The sequence below is a fragment of the Leuresthes tenuis genome, unplaced genomic scaffold (assembly GCF_036924035.1).
Source record: "Leuresthes tenuis unplaced genomic scaffold, fLeuTen1.0.hap1 SCAF_9, whole genome shotgun sequence".
Taxonomy (NCBI): Eukaryota; Metazoa; Chordata; class Actinopteri; order Atheriniformes; family Atherinopsidae; genus Leuresthes; species Leuresthes tenuis.
Genome location: NW_027325363.1, coordinates 15,348,045 through 15,367,168, shown reverse-complemented (window position 1 = coordinate 15,367,168; position 19,124 = coordinate 15,348,045). Strand labels below are relative to the sequence as shown.

Here is a 19,124-nt window from a genome sequence, read left to right as displayed (position 1 = left end):
AATTTTGAGAACATTTGGCACAACAACCACATAATTGTAGTGAAATCTGAATAAAACTACAAGAATAAAATATCTGAACATAATATAATTTAAGTGGTGATCCAACTAGTCATACAAAAGCAGGACCCATTTTTCTGCACGAGCGAGTTTCGTTTTGACCCGTTTGAGAAATAGAGCCATTGAAAAGTGTAAAGTGTGAAGCTTTAATTATTTTTTACTTGTATTTTCAGTGTAATATTATGCACCATACTTGAGTAAATTATTTGAATGCCTGTTGTACAGTAGAATAAATGAGAGCTGTGCATTGATATACTGTCAAAAGGCTGGAAGAGGAGCAGCAGTGGATTTAACTTCGTCATACTTTTTGACATTCTTATTTTTGGTTTACCATAATGAACTGCAGCGAACAACAGTGACACCTGCTGGTCAGCTTGCAAACACTCCCCTTTTCATGCAGAAATGAATACTATTTTTTTTTTACTGCATTCGAGTAGCCCACACCAACTGTCCACCAAAACTGTGAATAGAGCTCTTCAAGTGAGAACTCATTGAGTCTTTGTTCTCATATGTGTTTCAGTAGGGGGAGGAGGTGAATGATGGAGTGAATATAGACCTCAGGAGTGTATTGTTATCAGAAGAATGAGCATTCTGAGTCTCTGGTTTGTTTCAGGGGCAACAGTTTTATTTTTAGCTGTGACATAAGAAAAAAAACGAACAAAAAAAACAAAAAACAGTCGCCTCCTCAGAGTCTAAATGTTCACGTTCAGGATTAAAGTGCAGAATTGTTTTCACAGCTTGTGTAAAAAAAATTAAATAAGACAAAAAAAATAAAAGGAATATAATATTTAAAATATCAAAACTGACAATGGGGATCTGGAAAATATAAACATGATACAGAGCAAGATGAAATCTTTTACAACACGGTATCAGCTATGATATGCAGTCCACTTGAATCAGGCTTGTACTTAAGATACATAACAAAAAAAAAAAAAAAAAGGAAACCAGTTCATATTCTCGAGTCGTTGGCAAGGCTAGCTTACAACAAAGGCACAGCATTGTTCAGAGGTAACGATCCTTTGCAAAGAAGTGCTGCGGGGCAACATTCACTGATCATCAACACGTCCTCGCTGACACATCTAACATGCTCAGTATGGCTCAGATAGGAATGATGAAGGAAACACGGCAAAGCCACTCATGTGTGCATAACCCACGGACGAACGCATCAACCTGGAGGGGCGTGTTTAGGGTTTGCGTTTTCAGCCTACACAGTGACAGAAGTTTGCATGCTCTTCCAGTCTCACTGTAACTGCTGGGTTCTTGTTAAGCTGCTGAATTAACTGAATGGTGAAGAAAGCTCCAGAAAATCACGGCCCTGAGCCAAAGGAGTGCGATGAGGAAGAGGTGAAGGAGGCCAGTTTAAGTGCTCTACTGTCAGAAAGACCAGAGACGGCTGCAGCCTCTGCGGGCATCACATACGTCATCAAGCAGTCAGAAACAACACAGAACATCGTTTACAAAGGACCAGTCTGTAGGCAGCAGGCAGAGCTGGGACATCACATCCTCTCAGAAGCAAAAGCCAATCAAACTTTCAGATGCTATTCAGCCTCTTTTTAGTCTTGAAGTTGAATATCGTTTATATTGTGTCATATAAGATCCAAATTAAAGTTGACCAGTTAATGAAAAATCCACGACATCTAAGCAGTCGTGTGGCTGACCCTCAAACTGTCCGCTTTGCTATGGAGAGGATGAAATTCCCAGAACCCATTTTTTTTTTTGTTTACAGTTGAAAGGCTCTATCAGTGACTTGCATTCATTTATCAACCTGAACTGACATAAGTCATTTCCTTATCACCTGTAGCCCAAGAGAGAAAATGAACAAACATGGCTTCAACCAGCCGTTTAGTGCAAACAAAAGTACTAAAATGTATACAAAAGGATTTCAGTGGGAATAGATATAGAAAAACAGATGTGTTTGACCCCCCACGCTCGTTTTCTTATCAGCCTCGCTTACTGTCGTGACTTTTTTTTTTTGTCTTTCATTACTAGTTTTCTTATTCAAAAAGCAGAATATCCAGAGGAAGAAAAAAAATAATTAGCTCGGAGGAGAAGCTGAAGCTTGTACATCATGCAGCTCGTGGAAACGGCGAGAAATTCAAAGAAATGAAAAGTTCGAAGGTGCAAGAGAAAAATGTGACAGTGTTAAGAGATTATTACTGAAGAGTGTTTAGGCAACACTCGCAGACAGATATAAGGACAGACAGGTATATACAGAGATATTTACAGTACAGCTGGCTTTACATGTAAACAAACAGTGGGTCATCGTCAGGAGAAGAGACATTTTCATGAGGACAGACAGCTGACATGAGGCAGTACCTGGCGATGCTCTTCCATCATCTTAACTACTGTACAGTACATGAGAAAAGCGTGAATCATCAATAACTGGTTGATTGTCCTCAGAATATCATGTTTTTTGAGTTGATCATATTATCTAGATTCATATACAGCAGGTTCAAAAAGGTAACGAACCCCCCTTACAGTTCAATGTGATTAAATAATCCAGTATTATCAAGTTCATTCCAGCACAGGGGTTGGAGTCAGGTCGAGTCTAAAGGAGGTGGTAATAATAACCCCTAACATAAAGGGCTTATTATTACCAGTTTGGAGATAAAATTAATTTTGGGGGTAAAATTAGGGCCGGCGTATGGTTATAATAGAGTTAATAATAGAACATAGATTCTATTTCAACAAGTTTACATGGGTATGTGACCCCTCTCTAAAACTTTGATGTGATGACATGTATTCCAGTACACATCTGGCTACACGAAAACTGAGATGACCAATCGAATGCTGAGAAATGCCTTTTTTTCTGAAGGAACGAAATGACAGAATTGAATGTTTACTGAATTCAAACTGAAGTTTGGAGGTGGTTTATGGTTCCACAGTTCCACGCATCTCAAATGTTAAAATCCTTTAACCTCACTCAGTGGTGACATGCCGGAAAAAAAAGGGTTTGGCGATGGGGCCAACTGCAGCCACGCCTTTACTCAGCCAATAGAAAATATGGCAATGTAGCATATGTATAGAAAATATGTCTGTACATTTACAATATTCAAAACATTTACATTGTTGGAAGCTATGTACACTGGTATATGTTTGAATGTCAATGTGAATGAGATACGCTAACAGCTCCTAAAACTGAGAGAAGACGTACCAGATTTATGCCACAGACGTGTACCTTAACGTAAAGTCAGTGCTACGCAATAAATAAGCGAGACGGGCAGCGCCATGTGCAGATTAGTGGTTTTTGACCAAACAAGGTCGGAAGGACACGATGAACCAGGATTTGACCTGACAGCATTATTTACAGTCATGCACTCTTCAGTGAGATACTTAAAGCTGGACAGGGTTCGTTTCACTTGTACAAGCGGATCTAAATCACATCAGATCTGAGTTTGAGTTTCAAACCAAAAGCAAACCAAACACGCACACACACACACACGCAAACACACACCCACACACAGCAACACTTGCAAACACAAACTGCACAATGTACTCTGTAGTGGCCCAAAGAGAAGAGGCTGAAGGTTTGCTTCGTTACATTTTTTGAGTACTTTTTCTGGTTGAATTTACACACTACAGTAAGTACAGAAAGTTTTCTTTACTGGTGGGATCACTTATGTTAAGTCTACCTGACTCAAGAGTCATGATTTGAAAGTTGTGTCTGATTGCATATGACTTATTCCACTTTAGCGCCAGGTGCAGCAGAATCAAATGTGTGTGAATCTCACACAGGTGGCTTTTTAGATCCACATTTTCCCCCTGAGTCTATTTGTTAAGCCTGAAACGGCCTTTATGCACATCATCATCTGCTTCAAATCTGGGGAGGGATTTACACAAGTCCTCCACCTTCCCACTCTTCTTGCTTCCCTCCTCCAACCTTATTCTGGCTGCTCGGGGTGGGGGTGCAGGCCATTCTCAGGGTGTGTGATGCTGTGGTGTTCCCAGAAAGCCTTGTGCAGCTGGTCCAGTTCAGACAGCAAGGGCAGACCAATGTCCAAGTGCATCTTTAGGTTCTCCAGCCACTCCTCCAGTTTGGAGAAAGCAGGTCTAAGCAATAAGAAAGCACACGGGGATGTTAGTTGAACCATTTTTGATTCTCTCAAAGGGAAATTCACCCAAAATCACAAAAAAACTGCTTGTTTTAGACGGTTTTATCTAAACATGCTGATACTTTAAGTGTTTTGCATGAGTTAGTTGTATTTCATGCAATACAATAGAGTCTCCTCAGCTAATCCACATAATTTGCGTTTTCTTGTTTCTAACAAAAAAGAACCATCACCAAATAGTAGTAACATGTAATACAGGTTGCATCTGTTTTAAAGAATAAATGATACGCAGTGTAAAAAATGTGAGCTTTTATCACTGGCAGATGAAGCTGCAGTTGCTCTGAAAAAGTTTTTTTTTATATTGGGTGAACTGTCCCTTTAGGTATTATCCTCATTTCATCATGTTGGAGATGTCTGACCGTTTGTCTGCATCGAGGTCGCAGCACACAGCAGCCAAGGGGAAGAAAGTCGGGGGACAATCTGCGGGACAGTAGTGCTCCAGGAATCCAGATATGTTCAGACCGAAGTCTGTCGCTCTGGGGAGGTAGTCTGGGTCTGCGTTCACCCGGCCAATTATCTGAAAGACGGCAAGAGAAACAAATGACAGAGAAAGAGTTAAAAGATTTGAAGAGAGAAGCGTCAGAAGCCCCCATCAGCCATGCTGCTGAAAAGCAGTAAACCCCTCCAAACTGAAGCTAACCGACCACACCTATCACCCGTCTGCCTGTCAGTAGCCACATGAGGACAGATTTGCTTTTCTGCTCCCTCTAATCCCTTCTGTAGTTGCTGGGTAATGATGTCCATCTGGAGAAGTAATGTTCTGGGGCCTCTGACTGATTGAACTAAACTGTTGAGCCCACATTATGAGGATGGTGTGTGGCCAGGCCCAAAGCCTACTGCTCAGAGGGGCTGCTGGAAAATATGCTCCCTCTTCAATGTTGAATTTTGGCAGAGTGAGACTGTTCCTACATTAAAGCAAATGGATGTTGTATTTAATATGAGCAGAACTTAGAACGTTGACAAATTGCTGAAAAAAAGCAGTCGAAAAAGTAGATTCTCACACACTGACGGCCGAGAAGAATTGGAAATAAAGAGTCAAAATTACAGCTGGCAACATTAAGTGTGTGCACCCACTGAGACGAGGAGACAGACTCCTTTCCCACTGCCAAAAGCAGCACGTTTACTCTCTGACTACGACTGGGTTCCAATTATTTCTCCCAGGAAAAAAAACACATGCAACAGGAAGTGATGCCATTCAGCTATCCTACAGGCTGTGGTGGACTTTCTGAGGAAAAATAGTTCCACTTTAGCTCAGAGGTCAGCCCTACACAGCAGGAGTGAGAGTGAGCTGCCAACCACTGGGCAGACTGACAAAACCGATCCGTCACATGTTTTGAAGCTTATTTCTAGGCCGTGTTCACAGTCTTATGAGTGCTACTAAAACACCCCAAACCACTGCAGTTATCTGACCCGCACCTGAATGCAGATAGTATATTTTCCTGCTGAAGACAAAAGCAACGTGTTGGTGTGTAAAAGCTTTAGACTCCAGGGGATTGAAAGTGCTTCAGAGGATGAGATGGTAAACTACAGTTCAGCATATTGAGTAAAAAATAATGATGTTTAGATGGCAGTGAAAACAACTGAGAAAAGGTACGAGTTATTTTCAGGGTTCAGGTATTATTGAAGCAATAGCCTCTTTAAAATCTCACTTATCTCATATGTCATATTTTATAGAAGATGAAGGGCTGTTTACCTCGCAGAGCATAATGCCGAAGGAAAAGATGTCCACTCTCTCATCATAGCTCTTCCCTGCAGAGGACATAAAAACAAAATTAGGCTGCTTATTTATTGAACAAGTTAAGGAAAAAATGAATAAAAAGACTGCGCTGTGGCATAGCAAAGCACATGTTGCTGTATTTCATACCGTGGATCATCTCAGGTGCCATCCAGTAGGGGTTTCCCACCACAGTGTACCTCTTCCTGCGGTCAGGCTTCTTCAGGCCAGGCAGTTTTCCCTGCGACAGCTTCTCCTCGTGCTTATCGACCACCATGAGCCGAGCCAGGCCGAAGTCTGCCACCACCACTGTGTTGTCCTATATAATCAAATATGCCATAACATCTCATTATCATGACACTGACCCAACAAATGTGATAAATGACATTAAGGCTTCAAGCTAGCATTGGTGTTTAGTCAGATTTAAGCTCCCTCGGAGAGCTTTAACCTTAACCTTGTTTTCTTCTGTGTGAAGCTTTCTCTCTTCAGGTAAGATCAGCGTTTGTGTGTTAGTTACCCTTGTTTCAAAAAGACTTAGTCTTGTGAGAACAGCTAACAAAGATCTCCTTTGTTTTTGTATCTGAAGAGGATCAGCAAAAGGCGGATGCACTGGTTTTGTTTATGCAAAGGTGTGTCACATGCACAAGTGATCTGGAAGTTCTTACCTCTCGGACTAGACAGTTGTACGAGTTCAGGTCCCGGTGGATTATGTTCATGGAATGTAGATATGTCTGAACGATGGATAGAGATAGGAGAGAGCAGAAGCTTTAATCTAACATCCATCATTGTACTCACACCAGGGCAAAACTTTAACACTCAATATGTTCAACTTGCAGAACATTTGAATGAAGGAGTGTTTGTGCACTCTGTTCGCACAAGTGTTGTAGCTCTATGACATGACCACTAGAGGGAGACAACAGTGGGAATATCAAGGATCTCTGCAACTTCCTCTGCTTCTATCAAGATGACATGCAGGTTTCTGTCTTTGAACTCACCATCCCAGAAGCGATGTCCTTAGCGAAGCTGACCCGCTGGTTCCAGGGATAGTTATTGTCCTGCAAACACGAATCACACAAGTTGTGTCCATCAGTTGCTGCTGATGGATTAAAACTGTACATCAACAAACCACAAGGTGTGCGCCTGAGGGAACACCAGACCGTTTCAGCATCACTAACAAGGGGCATTTTGGTGTTTGAACCGACAGTTGGAGCACATTGAAAACATGCTTTGCTTACCATTTTCTTGATGATTTCCCTCAAGGTTCCTCCCTTTATGTACTCTGCGATGAAGTTGAGTCTTTTGTCTTTGTAGAGGACTCCAATGAACTTGAGAACATTGGGGTGATCCAGGCAGCGCATCACCTTCACCTGCGGACATTTTCACACACTGTCAGAACGTCTTTGGAGCAAATTAACAGCAGAGGTATCGAACAGTGTCATCGTGGAAGCACTGTTCAGTACCTTACAGATCAATGTGACTCACTGCCAGCTGAGTCACACATCAGATACGGTGTAAATATTTTGAAGTCATGTCTGCTGCTTAGCAACCACGAGCAAACTGCTGCTGTTTTACGGGCGAATCAGGTTTTAAAAGCAAAAAATTGTTTGATAGAGAGAGATACATGAGATGATCAACACCAGCCATCTGGCTAGAGGAAAGGGTGTGGAGTGTCACAGAAATGTCTCTGGCCACCTACAAACAAGCAGCCAGCAGAAGTAAGAGTCATGCTTAACTGTGGTTGGGGTTTGGTTTACAGACGATCTTTATGCTGCCTGTTGCCTGCGCAAATTATAAAGCAGGGACTGAGCGCTGCTGCAGTGTAATAATAAAGCTAAAGCCACACACATAAGTAAACATAATCCAAGTGGAACGCCCATATAGATGCTTTGAAATGGAAGTATAGCTGATCATTATACAGGAACAGGAGGAGAAATTCAGATCATGACGACTCTACAACCTGCCCATTCAAGGTGGGACTGAAGCCCCCCCGAGTGTGTGTGTGTGTGTGTGTGTGAGGGAGAGCCGGAAAGGAGGAGCACACCATTCTGACCACGAATGCTGTCGTTTCTACAACCTCAGCTTGTTATTTAAAAGCACTCTATTATGCTCACATGGCCTGTGTTTGGTCAGTAGGAACAAGCAAGGCAATCAACAGCATGACTAAGGTATCGTTCTAGCAACTATATAGTGTGTGGAAAGGACTGAGAGTCCAACAGAAGTTTAAATGTATGCAATTCATCCTTTATTATCTTTAAACATTTTGTGGGACTTAAATAAGTAAGCCTTATTCATCATTATTTGGAAGTAAAGACAGTGTTAGGACTCAAGCAGAGCAGCTTCGCATTTCAACCACAATTTTTAGCTTCAGGTCACACACATAATAGAGTTTCTTGTATCTTTTACAACTACTGGTCCCTGAATTTGCCAAAACCAGTAAAAGTTTGCCTCTCCAACTCGCGGGCACAGGGCATGTGATGTTTTCATTCATGATGAATGTGCTTGTAATTCTATAACCAAGTAGACTAAAATGACTAAATCTACCCCTCCTAGATGATAAATCATCTGGAATAATCTGTCTCAATTCACCTCTTTCAGAAAGGTCCTTTGTGTCTCATCATCAAAGCGAATCAACTCCTTCATCACCATCACCTCCCCGGTCTCCTTGTGCGTCACCTACGGCAACGCAAAACAATGCAAACGTTAAGTTGAGCAAAAAGTTGGGAGGTTATTCTGATGTAAAGTATTCTATCATCTGTATGACTTCATGGGAACTTCTACGGGATCAAAACTATTTTGTGTTGAAACCGCAGACACAAATCCTCCATCCCCAGAACATTTCTCTTATTCATCTCAATGCTTCCACCTGCTGGACATTTTAAATACGACTACATGCGGCAAATTTATTTTACACATAAGTTGCTATGAGAATTAAGCTCAAAAGCACCTTGATAGCTTGCCCGAAGCATCCCTTCCCAAGGACTTCTCCGTGGATGAGGTCAGACGGCCGGAAGATCCGGTGAGTCGGATTGGAGACGACTCGGAGTGACTCCGATCGATTGATCTCCTTCCTCTGGGAGATGGGCGATGCTGCGTTGCTGGAGCCTGGCGACTTATCAATGCTGTAACTCCTCCTAAGTGAGACAGAGAGGTGAAGAAGAGACAGCAGTGATGAGGAGCAATATATCTTTTTACTGTTTGATGGAGCGTTTACAGTATCTGTAATCCATACAAATACAGGATACGTTTCAAAAGGTAAATTCAAATAAAGTAGTAAAATAAACTACGTTCCATGAAACATAAAGAGTGATTCAAAGTGTTTGGGTTCTTCACCAAAGAACTTAAGGTGTCATTTCTTACGTAATGATGCGGGATCTCAGGTTGCTGATGCCTGGGTTTGGGGCTTGGGTGATTGGCAGGGTGGGACTGGGGCCCCCTGGCAGGGGGCCGTCCACCTGCTCCTCGGCCTCTGAGGAGCCTCCCTCCAGCTCCTGAGCATGAGGGTCGTGTTCGATGGTGAGCTGCAGCAGCCGACTCGTCTCCTGGATCAGCAGGTCGATCTGGAGACAAAGAGAGAGCTCAGATCACAATCATGGTCACGTTTGCTAGTTTTTTCAACAGTATTTGTTATTTCTTATTATAACAGCCTGTGTTATTTGTTAGATGTTGTGTATTGAAACAAAGGGAAATACAACTGGAAGATAAAAATCTAATGACTTGGTGAGGAGGACATGATTGACGGCAGTGAATACCTCATCCAGGGGAACGTTATGAATGGGGGTCCCATTGATTTCCAGGATCTTGTCTCCCACATGAATGGAGTTTTTCACATCTGGGCTGATGCAGTCAGCATCCACTCTGGATAAAGAAGAATAATAAGATCCTTTCTGTGCATATTGCTTTCATTTTGACACAGATCTGGGATAAGATCCTTTTCAACATGCTGAACACTCACTGGGAGACTCTGACAGTGCGTCCATTCTCGGGACTGAAGCCATTGGTCGGGCTGAGCGGCTGGTCGATAGCCACAGAGAAGCCTCGCCCTTTGTTCCCCTCGGCCAAGGCCGGGATGGACACCAGCGTGACGGTGTGTGGGATTCGGGAGCATGGCGAGTCCGGCAACGACACCGGGGTCACAATGGTCTGGTAGTAACAGTGACCACTGCAGACAGGGAAGAAGAACAGGAGGAGAGGATGAGGAAATGATATGGACTTACGAGAAAAGAGGCAGTGCAGAAAATGGAAAACCTTGTGAGACTACCATGCAGTCATAAGAGCAACCGCAAGTTCTCATTACATCAGTTTTTACAGCGTCACATGATGTTGAGAACATGCAGTCGGGACAACACTGTGCAGACATTGTCTGGAGCTGAGGGTGTTCTTTAATACGTACAAATCCTTTTCAGAAGTTTCACGACAGATTTGGAAAATAACCACAAGGTCATTCAGAAATAAGGCCACGGTTCTGAAGCTTAATATGATTAAACAGGGCTCATTTCTGTATCATTTACGACTATGAGCGATAAAAGTAATTGCTAATTTTCTTTCCGGCATCAGCAGGATCAATTTGTCAGTGAATGTAATGATCTGCCAGACTCGCGGTTGCTTAGAGAATCAGAGAACAGTCTTTTCCATCTGTAGGTACAGTGCTGTGTGAATGCGTTCGTCACAACACGCCAAATGAGAGTTTCCTCATTTAATTTAGTTCAGATTTCAGAAAAGTCAAGAAAAGATAAAGAAACAAAGATAAAAATGCACATTTTGTGTGGCCACTGAGACGTAACCAGTTCTCCTGGGTTGACTTCGTGAGATCAGAGGAATGTGGGAGTCGTATCGTCTGCTGAAGCTGCTCATGACTTTAGTTATTTAAAGACTCCAGCTGTATGATGAGATGTCTTCCCGATAGTTCCGCATGTTGGATAAAAATGTAACATGCCTAAAGCTTTGCCGCAGCAGTGCATCTCTTTGCATTGAGCCTCGTGTCACATCCAGTGTTCTGTTTTCAAAGCTCGTGGCTCGCAAACCGTCCCGTTTACACAACCCCGCAACTACGCACGTCAAACATGACACTCAAACTGTAACTCTCTTTGTTAAAATCATATTACAGTAAAGTGATTGGGAAAGATTAAGATGATTCATAATAAGAGCTGACACTGTTGTCCCAATGAAGAAAAGCTCCTTTGGCGTATAAAACCTTCACATTAAAAAGCCTCCCAGTTCTCAAACACATGTAATTACATATACAACACATTAATTCTTCTAATTCTATTATGAAACAACCAGCTCTGCCTTCAAACCCAGCTGCTGCATTTAAGTTACTTCTGCCTTTACTTTACCCATCTGTGACACAACGATATTTCATGTTGTAACATTTAAAGGCCTGGGCTGTTAAAACCGTCGTCTCTGTAGAGTCTTAAATAAGCTGCCTGCATTGTATGCGTTTTACTTTGCATGATACTTGCTACATTAGTTTGAGCTGCGGTTGTTTTGTTGTTATTTCAAAGGGAAAATTAACATCTGGTTCATAGAACAGCAGCACATTAATAGAGATCGACTGATTGACTGATGTACATTGTCAAAGAACAAAATAAATAAATCCAATAAAAGCACTGTTTATATGTTAATATAAAAGCTCTTTTCCCAGTTTACTGCCTTTCGAATGATTCAATCACGGTAAATTGCTCCTACAAACCTCAAACAAATATTTCTGGAAAATATATAAATATGAAATTAAACTTTTTTTTCTTTTTTTTTTTTTAAACAGTAAACTCAAATATGGGTGCTGTGAATTTTCTTTGGTCGCCACACTTTGCCAAAACATTGACGTGCAGTCCTTTGAAGTGCAAAATAAGCCGAATCAGTTTAGGATTTTGTCAGTCAGCGGGAGCTTTGGGTGCATATTCACATTTTTGTGATCTTGGTTTCAGAAGGATTTCAAGTGGATTAGCTGGTGAGAGAGGGCAGCATGGGGGAAATGTACCAAAAGAAGTGAAAGCCAGAATGACAGTGCACAAACGGCATCATCGAGCGGTTGCCAGAAAATTATTTAAGAAGGACTGTGTGGTGCAATTCAGAGTTTGGTTAGATTTTCAAAGACAGCGATCCAATGTGTGAATTTTTTTAACAATGCATAGACGGATGCTCACCAGTAGAGCTTGGATCTCTCAACCAGAGCGTACGTGTCTCCATCACCAATGAACGCCCTGCAGTTCAGACAACTGAAGCATTCTGGGTGATACTTTTGTTCTCCAGCAACCTGTAAGGAGAAAAAAAATAAATAAATCATGCTTTAATAAACATTCCTTTGTTGGTTTCCCAGAAATATTCATGACGTATTACAATGTTAAATTCATTGTTCTCTGATCTGAAAAAAAAAAAAAAGTCCCCTGAAGGCAAGACATTCAAAGCAGTGGTTAAGGTGCGTGTGGAGCGGCAGGCAACATGAGGTTTGTATGACCGGTCTGGAAAGCAGGGTGAGGTCTGGTCACTGCGGGTAACGCAGGGTTACAAGAGATTGAGTTTGATGCAGCCAGATGTCCTTTACAGCTTGAGGCAGTTTTGCAAACAAGAGGTGGAATTGAATTATGGCCAAATACAGGAAGGAATGAGCAGCTAACTCACACTGTCAGAGCTGAGGATGACGTTCTGTTGGTGGTTTTAGCTCTAGTTGTTTTTAGACCACGTCCATTAAAAATGATCACATATATCATATTGACTAAACTGATTATGTGACCCTCACCTTCACATATTATTATCAGCCTTCTTTAACTTGCGTAATGTGGATGTAAATTATCCACCCACTCAAACGCTCAATGACTGACCAGGATTAAACACGAGCAACACTGTTAGGGTCTAAAGGCTGAGCCCACCGGAGCTGTTTGCTCCCTGGAGGCTGCGTTTCTGCTTTCATTTTTTTGCTTTGAGTGGAAGAAAATTTGGTAGGGAGGCGGCCCCTTGACAGCTTTCCTCAACAGCAGTGATTTGCAATGCTAATTTAGTAAAAAGAAAGAAAAAAAACTAACTCGGGGCACCGCATGCAGCACTTTATATTCAGAAATTTCATTCTTGAATTTCTTGAGATAAAATGCCATGAGAAAAAAAAAAAAAAGTGTTTACCTGCAGTCCTACATAATTGACCTCAACTGTGACCTCAACTGTGACCTGCAGCATTGACGGCGCAAGAAAAACTTAAGCATTCACTCCACCCAGAGAAAGCAACTTTTGAATGAGTACTAAACTCAAAACAAAAAGGAAAATGCAAAGATCAAAGGAGCAATAAAGTCCCATATGTCTGCTGCCCCACCCTCCTGAGAGAGCAGCAGTTAAACCAGGAGTGCACACAAACATGTTGAGAGCCCTAAAGCTGCCAAGTAAGAATACCATGTTGATTAATCAACAGCTTTTTAAGTAATTCAGTTCCCTCTCTTTGAACACTAAAAGAAAGGTGCCTCCTATTGCCTTCTACTTAGTAGCATCCTGACAATATCTTTGGCTTTGATGCCAGAAAAAGACAAAGATTAACGAAGTTGGAGTGTAAAAAAAAATGACAGAGAGAAAGTCTAGAGAGAAAACAGCTGTCTACTAACTGACCGATTTAACTTCTTTATTTGCTCTCTTAAAACCTCATAAAAAAGCAATAAACAATTAATGTGAAATGAGCAGAGACTGTAGACACAACAGAGTTTAAAGAGACAATTATTGCAATAAAAGGTAATTCCAAAGTGAAAGCTTTATCATTCCATTTGATCGTGGAAAGCTGTAGATTTTTGCTCTCTGTCACTTTAGGTGCAACCCCACAAATGGAAGACGACAGGAAGACAAGACAGCTGGACGGAGACGTAAAGGGTGAGTGGCTGACATTATGACCGCCATTTGCTTGCCAAGCAGGCACACACACATGCACACACCCACTTTAAGACCACATCTGACAGAGGACAGCTGCTGCCTTCACATTAAAGACATGCTTCCTCTCCAGTGTGGGCTTAAAGACAAACAGAGAACATTAAAACTATTTTGCAATGAAGCAAATCATCTGCGAATGCGGCATCAACCATGTGACCAACAGCTGTCATAAGACAAAAGACATTAGACGTATTATATACTGATTCCACTTCTTATCTTGTCAGGGGGTCTTCAAGTGTGTTGCATGTGTGCAAAATTAATTTCTTATGAGCTCATCGTCCCGTTTATAATAAGTTGGTTTCATTTCCATTGGTTGTGTAGTGCAAGTGTGGCTTATGCTAACAATAAAAGTGTGAAGTTGCAACCTCAACCTCAGCAACAACGCAGTTTGTTTATGCATTTACTGACGGAAATGCAGCTCAAGAACAAAAAGGGGTAAGGTTTTCGCAGCGTGTACTAAACTTACAATACAATATTAAAACACTGCATTATATTACTGAGCTTTAATGTTTCCTTGATCATATCAACGTCATTTTCCACTATGTGCGCCCCCTTATCCTGCATTATTTTTACCATGGCATTAACTGTTTATCTTGAGGTCTTACAGTAACCTCAGCTGAAAGTTTTGTGCTGTTTGTGAGCTTTCAACCATGTGACAGACAAATCATCTACATGATGATTCAAACAGCTTTGGAAATACGTTTAATAAAACAGTGATGCAGTTTGTCACCACACAACTCAATGACTGCTTGCAGTGGGTTCTTGTAGAGAAACAGAAAAGGGTATGAGAGAAACCAGGGGAGAGGCCGCACTAAATGGTCAACAGCTTTAGCTAATTACCTCCATCAGGCAGCAGTCATCCACAAACACGGTTGGCTTGACATGTCATGGCTGTCAAACGTGGTTTGTTTCCAGTGATTCATGCGAGTTACCGGTACTCTAATTTGGCTGTGGAATGTGAAAAGTAACTAACACACCATTCTGAAGAATTTATGACAGTCTAATGGTCTAAGCTAAACAGCTAATAAGCATGTTAGTGGTAAATCAGACTGTCTTGACAACTCTTCCTTGTTGACTTTTCCAGAACAGAAGTCTGTGTAATCGCACTTTTGGACATTAAAATGTCAGAAAGACCTACGTGAGTTACTGAGCAGGAATCTGCGATGACAGTCACTCGGAAATAATTGAAAAAACTTGCAATAACAAAACAAAAATACTGAAATTGGTCATGCCTTTTCTCTGGCTCTACGCAGTTTTTCACTCTCATCTCTGCTCCTTAGTTGCCGGTGATATTTGTTAAGTTTCTGACTGAGTCACTTGCTTCCCATTTTACCCACATAACAAGTTATTTCACATTTTCCTCATGCCTTTTTTCCAATTTGCTCAAACCATTTCACATTTTCCTGTGCTGATTACATTTGGCAATACGTTTTTGTAGCGTTTGTTCTAGTAGTGTTCTTGTGTTTGTATGAACTTATACACACCAACCGATTTGCAATTGTATGCAGCCCAAACTCATTATGAACCACCTAATGACTGGCTTCACCAAATTATGGGGGGAGTGTGGATGTGCTTAATCTTATGTTTGATCTAACGCACTCTGCTCCTTCATTAGTCAAACTCAAGAACACACAAGATATGTGACCGAGGTTCGTGTGGCTGCTAAGGTGATTAAAAAAAAAAATTCCATTCATGTGGATGTTTTTACACATACATTTGGTATCTAATAATCCTCACAGAGGGAGAGCACTGCATCTAGGCCAGACATGTGTCAAAGGGAATCCCTGAGGGCTAAATACACAAACATAATCTAAATGTTGCAGAAAGCTGCAATCTAGGTTGTTGGAACAGAAATTAAGTGAAAAGAAGAAGTCGCCCTGCTTGCTAAGATCGCTCACAGATTTTCAAGCTACAGTAGAAATAATTTAGGAACATACAATTAGACGGAAAGACTAAGATAGAAAACAGTGGGCCACATTGTTGCACTCTGAATGGAAACCCCCTTCTGCCACAAACAGTACAGTACCACACATACACAGGCTACAGCTTTAGAAATGCGGTTAATGAATTCAGTCTGCTCTTCTCTGCAAGTCTCGAATCCTCGGTGGTTAAATTAGGAAACCGGTTAGTGTTAGTAGCGTGAGGTAAATAAAAATAGTCTCCCCCTTAATGCTCTCACACTTTAAATTCTTCTGTTATCTGAATTATGCGAGAGAATGGTTTCTAAAGATAGCAGGCATGCCATGTCTCATCAGTTTTTTCATGACATGAGAAAAGAGAGCGCAGGGCAGTGGAAAAGGAGCAGCAGACCTGTAATTAAAATAAGAAGCACTGACCCAGTTCAAAAGAAACCACAAAACACAGCATTAGACTCTAACTGTAACTGTTTGACATTAAAGCCATACTATGAAAAGAGACAGGCACCCCATCCCATCAGTAACCTCCCTGCCTGGGTCCTCACTGGCTCATGAATACAGTGCATCATCCCCAACACACGCAGTAACCGAGAGCAGCAGCAGTGATCAGCCTCACCTTCTTATCCCTCCTCCACAGCCTGAGACAGCAGAAGCTCCAGAAAAATAAGTCTCCCACCATGTCAGCGAGAGCCGGTGCCTCTCCTCGCTGTTCTAGTTCATTCTACTGAGGCAGGCGATTCCCCCGCTGTCACAACAAAACACTGGCAGCAGCCAAGCCGGCAGAGTCCGAGAGGCACAGGGGGAAGGAGGAGAGTAGCCCACGCCTTTGCAGCTGAGCTCATCTCTGAATCAATGTCACTCCTTCAAGCTCCCCCCTCCTCCCGGCCTGCCTTCCTCTTCCTTCTTACTTTTGCTATGACCTCATCGTTTCCGGCTAGGCCCCGCCCACTCTTGCACATGCTCCAGCCAGCCGGGACTTCCAACACACACCCTTCCAACCCCACCGCCTGGTGTCTTCAGTAAATCCCTCCCCCCTCCTTCTCCTCCTCCCCCATGCAGCCTCATGTCTTGCAGTTTTATTTGATAATCTGTGAAAACCAGCAGAAAATACCTAAATGTGTGATATGTTAAATATTATGTGAAGGAATAATGACAATGTTCCTCATGGACTATTTGTGTGTGATATGTATTCAGTTCAAGTTTATCATAATAATTCAGGACAGGTGCAAAAGGGGCACATGAACATTGATTCAGCTCTCTCATCTTTCTTTGTGTTGTCCAATAATGTCAGGATAACATATTTGAGTTATAACAATATAATAACACCTAAAATAATATACTTTTTAAAAAAAATGTATGTAACCTTTATTCAACCAAGAAAATAAAAAGATACTTTGAGATTCAATGTCTCTAACGCAAGAGTGTCCTGGCTAAGATTTACAGCTGCTCAGGTAGTCAGGAATAACACAACAACACAAACACTGTAATAAATATGTGCAGATATCATAAAAGAGGAACTTTTACACTTGTGTATAAGTATAAAAGTTAAAAAACTCAAGAAACCAAAACCTCCAAATATTTTATTACCCGAGTCACTGCAGGCCAAACAGGGGCAATTACAACCACATAGATCTTCTTCTAATATGAATAGAATTTTTTTTTTTTTTACTTGTTTAGTGAAACCAGCTCTCTAAGACTTTTGTAACCGATAATAATGTATGCATGTAAATAAGTCTCTTTTGGGGCTCAAAAAGAAAGAAAGAAAAGCCGTTTTAATCTGAACATTTCTTTACCCATTGCTGAATGTGAGCAGTGAAGTCGAGGGAATCATCAAATAGGTAATTGAATTGGGAGAGTGATTCTCATAGTCCTGAACAGCATTAACAGGTGGAGGATTCGGGAGATTTGATCTTGCATTGAGTATGAGCACTAAATCACTGTTTCATCAAAATAAAAAAAGAATTTGACAGATTTCGATTGAGATGATTAATACATAGAAAATCTAAATAAATGGTCCCAGTAACGATCCCTGAGGAACACCTTTGGTGACACTGAGGTAGCTGAAAGGACTACAATGCACTAAGATCTGCCTGATAGATCATTTTAACCATCCCACAGTATGTTCAGACAGTCCTACATGATCGCATGATCCACAATATCAAAAGAGATCAATACAAAGGGCTGCACAGTGTTGCTTGTTGTATGAAATTCAATTCAATTATTCGTGACTTTTAAGGCAGACAGTCACTTGTCTTATATACTGTGCAGGTGGGTGAACTCTCTGCTCGTAGAGAACAGATCTGGATCACACATTGCCAACGCGCCCTGCGTCACCAAGTGTAGACCCCGTCCGCACTTAAAGCCAGTCCTGGAGGACCATCTGAGTGTGCTGATATTAATAGATGGGCACTCTCAGTACTGCCTGCTGGTTGTTATGATAAAGTGGTGGAGACAGACTGCAGAGAGAGAGGGATGGCTGGCAGGCTAAACATGATTAAGTTACAGTGGGAGTTGGGGAGGCCACACTGCAAACTGGACAACACAGAGAAAATCGAACTGCAGAAAAAACATCCAGGGGAAAGGTCGAGAAGCAGGCAGGTGATGTGATTACAGTTTAGTTTGAGTTATCAGATTATTTACAGATGTTGTGAATGACACTGTTTTGACTTTGTAAAATAATGCAGGGACAAGAATAACTGTTTGACGGAAGCAGAGAGAGAAAAACATTTGGGCTCACACATTGAAGGAAAGGTGGGGGACTGAAACGTGGAACTGTCACGTTGCATTCTTTGTTAAAGTCTGAACATCTGTACTGTTGGTTGGTTGTGATGGTTTTAAACTACGAGTTTTCTTCGTTTTCGAAAAAAGATACAAAGTTTCTAACAACACTGTCTTGTAAGTTCTCCTCCCTCTATAATTAAAATAAAAAGGAGAATCTGAAATTATGGTAAAGTAAATATTTCATGGAGTAAAGTTTTTTCAAATCCAAACTTGGCTTCATGTGAAAAAAATAAATGACACATCAGCGTTCCATGGAAGATGAATTCATCACACAAATTAAAAACGTTAGAGAGCATTAGAGATTACGTTACAGAGGCATTTAATTGACTTTGTTCCTCTTCCCTTTCTTCTCCAAGTTTACAAACCTAAACAGAGGAAAATTTCATCAGTGACTTCTCATTTCAAAAGGTTGACGGCAGAATAACAACCTGACTTTATCTGAAAATGTCTACAAAAAGCAAAAGCTGAGTTGAGTCAAACCTGTTGCCGCTGAGGTCAGACATTAAAACCACGCAGCCCACAACTGTGCCTCGTGGGGGGGGGGGATTTTAGCCTACAGAGGCTGACGCTTTCGTCAGTGTTTCCACACTGCAAGGAGGAAACGATAAGTAAGACTGTAAATGCAGTTCACTAAAGGTCACAGTCAGG

General features: G+C 41.5%; 1 protein-coding gene across 3 annotated transcripts in view; it reads right to left on the bottom strand.

Annotated features, from left to right (window-relative positions):
* Positions 1-660: 660 nt before the first annotated feature.
* Positions 661-19,124, bottom strand: part of limk1a (LIM domain kinase 1a) — a 44,802-nt gene continuing 26,338 nt past the window's right edge. For 2 of the 3 annotated variants that reach the window (XM_072392508.1, XM_072392509.1), the window contains 13 exons: positions 12,024-12,133; positions 9,833-10,039; positions 9,630-9,735; positions 9,238-9,437; positions 8,825-9,011; positions 8,467-8,553; positions 7,116-7,247; positions 6,876-6,935; positions 6,546-6,611; positions 6,031-6,199; positions 5,860-5,915; positions 4,526-4,683; positions 661-4,107 (listed from right to left, as the gene is read on the bottom strand). In XM_072392508.1, the coding sequence (XP_072248609.1) occupies positions 3,939-4,107; positions 4,526-4,683; positions 5,860-5,915; positions 6,031-6,199; positions 6,546-6,611; positions 6,876-6,935; positions 7,116-7,247; positions 8,467-8,553; positions 8,825-9,011; positions 9,238-9,437; positions 9,630-9,735; positions 9,833-10,039; positions 12,024-12,133 (1,707 nt within the window). In that variant the 3' untranslated portion in view covers positions 661-3,938. Of the gene's footprint in view, positions 4,108-4,525; positions 4,684-5,859; positions 5,916-6,030; positions 6,200-6,545; positions 6,612-6,875; positions 6,936-7,115; positions 7,248-8,466; positions 8,554-8,824; positions 9,012-9,237; positions 9,438-9,629; positions 9,736-9,832; positions 10,040-12,023; positions 12,134-16,311; positions 16,520-19,124 lie in introns of those variants that run through there. The other variant, XM_072392510.1, reaches the window with a different exon arrangement.